Raw genomic sequence first — 5,286 nt, forward strand, 5'->3', positions numbered from 1 at the left:
GGGAACTGGCTAGATGGCTGGCTGGGGAGGGGTAGTAATTAGCTTTGTTAAACTTTAGCCAAAGTCATTAATGCCACTCTTCACACACTGATGTATCAATGCCTTTCTTTTTGATATTCAAATAAGTTGTCTGGTTTTTGGCGTCTCTACATGATGATTGCCTACTAGTGTACTACATTATTAAGGACTATTTTGAGATATAAGATCATATAGGCCAGGTGCGGTGGCTCAAGCCTGTAATTCCAGCACTTTAGGAGGCCGAGGTAAGAGGATTGCCCGAGCCTACGTGTTCAAGACCAGCCTGGGTAAATTAGTGAGACCTCATCTCTACAATAAATAAAATTAGTTGGGCGTGGTGGTGCTCCCTTGTGGTTCCAGCTACTTGGAAGGCTGAGGTGGAAGGATTGCCTGAGCCCAGCATGTTGACGCTGGGGTGGCTGTGAGCCTGCCACTGCACTCCAGCCTGGGCGCCAGAGGGAGACTCCAACTAAAAAAAAAAAAAAAAATCATATAAACCTTAAGTTTTGCTTACAATCACTCTTGCTTGTAAGGGGAAGGAGCCACGGAGCTCTCCGACTGCCTGGGAGAAAGTGTTGATTCTGTAAGAACTAACAAACAAGGCCAGACTAAGTTCTGAAAAGAGAATTAAGTATCTTTGAGTTTAAACCCTATCTATAACTGTGTTTTCAGGAATTGTCAGGACTGCAAAAGACTTTAAATTACTCAAGGAGAGATGATGATTTAGAGCAGAGGTCAGCAAACTTCTGTAAGTATTTTAGATTTGACAGGCCATATAGTGTCTGCCATAATTACATAACTACAAAACTCTGTTACTGTAGTGCAAAAGCAGCAGTTTACATGGACAACATGTAAACAAGCTAGTGTAACTGCATTCTAATAAAACGTTATTTACAAAATAGGACATTCTGCTAAATTTGGCTTGTGGAATGCCAATTCCTGCTCAAAAGTGATGGCTCTCAGATTCTATACATCAGAATAACCTGTGGAACTGGTTAAAGAGGTAGTTTCCTAGGCTCCAGCCCATCCCTACTGAATTAAAATCTCTAGGGATGGGAATAAGCAATTTAATGAGGTCCACCCACTAAGCGCAGTGATTCATGCCTATAATCCAAGCACTTTGGGGACGATGAGGATTGCCTAAGCCCAGAGTTCCAGATCAGCCTAGGCAACATGGCGTCTCTACAAAAATTCAAAATTAGCTGGGTGTGGTGGCACACCTTTAGTTGCAGCTACTCAGGAGGCTGGGGCAGAAGGCTTGCCTGAGCCTAGTAGGTGGAGGCTGAGGCAGCCATGATCATGCCACTGCGCTCCATCCTGGGCAACAGAGTGAAACTCTGATTCAAAAAAAAAGTTCACAAGTGGTGTGTGAACCACACTTTGGAAACGCTGTAGTGGACACATAGCGTCATCTCAGCTGAGGTGGCCCTACTATCTTAGGATGTGGGCCAGCACTTCCTGCATCCTGTGGCTGTAAAAATGCAGTAACAGTTTTAATTTGTTTGACTGTTCTAGGAGAAGGGTAGATCAACAAACTACTATTTTTTTTTTTTTTTTGGCTTCCAGCCTCCAAAACACATAAAATAATTGTTCTCAGGTGAAACTAATGTGAATTTTAGGTATGGTTTTGAGTAAACATCCTCAACTTAAAATAACAAACATTTTTCATCCAAAAATCTTCCAAAAAATACTTTTCATTGCCAAATTAGTAGACAAGATCCTTACCAAAGGACAGGGATACATCTGAAGGAAGTTTCCATTGTTCTCCCTTTCCCCCAAAATATCTCCAGCAAAGGCCTGCCCTGTTGCTTGGAATTCTACCACTAACAAGTCATTACTGGCCAGGTGCAGTGACTTACGTCTGTAACCCCAGCACTTTGGGAGGCCAAGACAGGAGGATCGCTTGAGTCCAGGAGTTTGAGATCAGCCTAGGCAACAAAACAAGATCTCCTCTCCACAAAAAATAAATAATTAGCCGGGCATGGTGGCATGTGCCTTTAGACTCAGTTATTTGGGAGGCAGAAGGATCACCTGAGCCCGGGAGGTCCAGGCAGTGGTAAGCTATAATGGTACCACTGCACTCCAGCCTGGGGGACAGAGTGAGATCCTGACTAAAAAACCAACCAACCAACCAAGTCGTGACTTTGTGACTGGAGGTCTTTGCTTCAACAGAACCCTATTCAAGCAGAGAATCTCTAGGTCCCCAAGAGCTGCTCCCAACCTGAACCATCAGTAGCAAATAACTTATTCAGCCAAGTTTATTTCTGACCAAATGAAGAAAGTGGGTTTTTTAAAAAAATGTGTTTATTTTAATTGCCAGATATCAATCACCCAAGCAGTTGAAGAGGAAGTCAGGTTCTGTCTGGGGAAGAGTTCCAACCCTTCTTCAGCCCTCCAGATTTTCCTAGGAAAGACAGTGAAAATCCTACAGTCAAAATAATGGTCATTAGGAACTTCCTAAGAAACCAGGGAAGAACTGCCAATACCGCCTTAAAATTGTGGTTTTCGTGAAGGTTCTGCTGCTCCTGGAAATGAGGAGAGGACTCTTGACAGAGTTTTTTTTTGTTTTTGAGTCAGGGTCTCACTGTCACCCAGGCTGGAGTGCAGTGGCACAATCACAGCTCATGGCAGCCTCAACCTCCTGGGCTGAGTTCCTTCTGCCTCAGCCTCGAGTAGCTGGGGCTGCAGGTGTGCACCACCACGCCTGGCTGATTTTTTTGTAGAGATGAGGTCTTGCAATGTTGCCCAGGTTGGCCTCAAACTTCTGGGCTCAAGCAATCCTCTCACCTTGGTTTCCCAAAGTGCTGGGATAACAGGCGTGAGCCACTGCACCCTGCCTATAACAGCAGTTCTAATGATTACTAAGACATGGACTTAGAATGCCGTCTACAGTTATCACTACAGCAGATGAGACTGTTTTTCGTTACACACTATTAAGATGATTCTGAATTTCCTTAACACGTACATAAAGATGTTAAGGAAAGAAAACCCAGAAATTTACCAAGGAAAAGAGTGAAGCCAGGCTAAGATTAGAATTCTGTCACAAAGAGACTTTATAGATGATTGTGTATAGGAAACAGAGATTAGTTTAATAGCAGTCAGTTGTCAACATTTTAGGTCGCATGACTCTGGAGTCCAGCCCCCACAGCTGAGCTGCTGTCTGCTCCCCTTTTCTGTGGCAAGAAAATCTGGACTTTTTCAGCAAAGGAAGGAAGCCTGTTTTTCCTGCTTGGTTTCCAATGTACAAAAAGTGTCATGAATTGGAATCCCAGATATTAGTAGAAAAACAGAGCGAATGCTAAGCAAAGCCAGGAGCCCCAACCTACTTACCCAGCCTCCCTGGCCCTGGATGAACTCCCGGATGGCTCTGTTCCCATTGATTATCCCTGTCATGCAGACAGCCACCTGTCCTGCCATTTCAGGAGCCACGCGGGCCACACACTCAAGGAGTTTCACTGATACTGCCAGAAATGCTCTCTCATAAGCGAAGTTGGGGTCCTGAGCACACAGGGTCTCGCTGAGAGATCTCACTTTTTCTGGGAATACAGCTTCTACCTGAGGAGAGACACAGGATAGATCAGTAGAGCTTCACTTAAGAAGTGCAGGAATCCAGGAATGCAAGCGCTTCTTGCAGAGTGACAGATGTAACACTGGTGGTGTCTGAGGTTATCTTAGGAGGCAAAGAGCTTCTCATTTTAATATATTGCCATTTTAATGGGTATTAGAAAATGCATAAGTAGTTCATCAGACCCATGATTTCAGAGATTGTTGCTCAGAATGAACAAAATGAAAGAAAAAGAAAATTATTTTAAAGAAAAATATTAGGTGCATGATAGTCCAGCTGGTCATATTGCTTGAATGACTAGGAAGTGTCTAGGAAACTCTAAAGTTAAAAAAAACTGATTAGCTCTTCTTCCTCTTTCCTTTCCAAACAGGGGACCCAAAGGCCATTAGATAAGGCCAAGCAAGATCTACTGGGGCTTAGGGAGCCAATGGTGATCAGAACAGGATGTCAGAGCCCAAACAAGCTTAAAAGGACATCCCTGTGAGAGGGTACTTGGATCTCGGTTTCTAAATATCATTTTCCATGAAAAGGAATATCATTCTCCATTTCAAAGCTCCCTGAAGAATGGCTAATTCCATCTGGGGACTGGGAAGTAAAAGATCTGTTAGAAATTAAGGAAGTACACAAAGAATGATAGAAACACATCAAAGAGATGCAGTCTAAGGCTGGGTATAGTGGCTCATTCCCATAATCCCAGTAATTTGGGAGGCCAAGGTAGGAGGATTGCTTGAGCTCAAGGGTTCAAGACCAGTCTGGGCAACACAGCAAGATCTCATCTCTACAAAAAACCAAAAAAACAAAATAAGCCAGGTGTGGTGATGTGTGCCTTTAGCCACTGCTACTTGGGAGTCTGAGCCAGAAGGATCACCTGAGCCCAGAAGGTGAACTACTGTAAGCTGTGACCATGCCTCTCCACTCCAGCCTGGGTGAGACCCTAGAGTAAGACGCTAACAACAAAAGATGCAGTTTAGGTCAAAAGGACTCCCACTAGTTAAATCTGGGATGAATTGAGCATCTAAATAATGATAGTAACAGATCCATTGAATAAAGTAGGAATTAATGGGTTCAGTGCTGATATAGAAATAAATGCATTGAAATTTTGATGAGTATGGGATATTTACAAATTTCAAAGTACCTCTCTATAAAAAAACACTTATTAATTGCAAAGAGGAAAAGAGTAATTCTACAGTGGAGAAGCCTTCCACACATCATCTTAGGTGACTGAAGTTAATAACGCCAGTAATAGGACAAAATGAACTCTTGTGCCAACTGGTATGATGCAGTGAGAACACAACAGCATTTCTATGATATTCCCACCAAAGGTGCCTATTGTGAATCTACGCAGGAGGAAACAGCAACAAACCAAGATAAGGGGCGATCAACAAAATAACTAGCCCACAATCTTCAAGTGTCAAGGTCATGAAAATCAAGGAAAGACTAAGAAAATACTCCAGACTGAAGGAAACTAAAAACACATGACAACTAAATGTGATTCTGGCCTAGAACTTTTTTCCCATAAATTGCATTATTGGAGCCGGGTGTGGTGGCTCATGCCTGTAATCCTGGCACTTTGGGAGGCAGAGGCGAGGGGATCGCCTGAATCCAGGGATTTGAGACTGGCCTGAGCAATATGGCGAGACTTCATCTCTACAATAAATCAAAAAAACTAGTGGGGCATTGTCGTGCATGCCTATGGTTCCAGC

At 43.3% G+C, this 5,286-nt stretch overlaps 1 protein-coding gene across 1 annotated transcript in view; it reads right to left on the reverse strand.

Moving 5' to 3' along the window:
- Positions 1-2,311: 2,311 nt before the first annotated feature.
- BCL2L15 (BCL2 like 15) overlaps positions 2,312-5,286 on the reverse strand; it is a 5,207-nt gene continuing 2,232 nt past the window's right edge. The window contains exons 3-4 of the mRNA XM_008058376.2: positions 3,349-3,573; positions 2,312-2,422 (exon numbers count right to left, since the gene is read on the reverse strand). Coding sequence (XP_008056567.1) covers positions 2,405-2,422; positions 3,349-3,573 — 243 coding nt within the window. The 3' untranslated portion in view covers positions 2,312-2,404. The remainder of the gene's footprint in view (positions 2,423-3,348; positions 3,574-5,286) is intronic.

Source organism: Carlito syrichta, unplaced genomic scaffold (assembly GCF_000164805.1).
Source record: "Carlito syrichta isolate Samal-C Ts95f unplaced genomic scaffold, Tarsius_syrichta-2.0.1 Scaffold303316, whole genome shotgun sequence".
Taxonomy (NCBI): domain Eukaryota; kingdom Metazoa; phylum Chordata; class Mammalia; order Primates; family Tarsiidae; genus Carlito; species Carlito syrichta.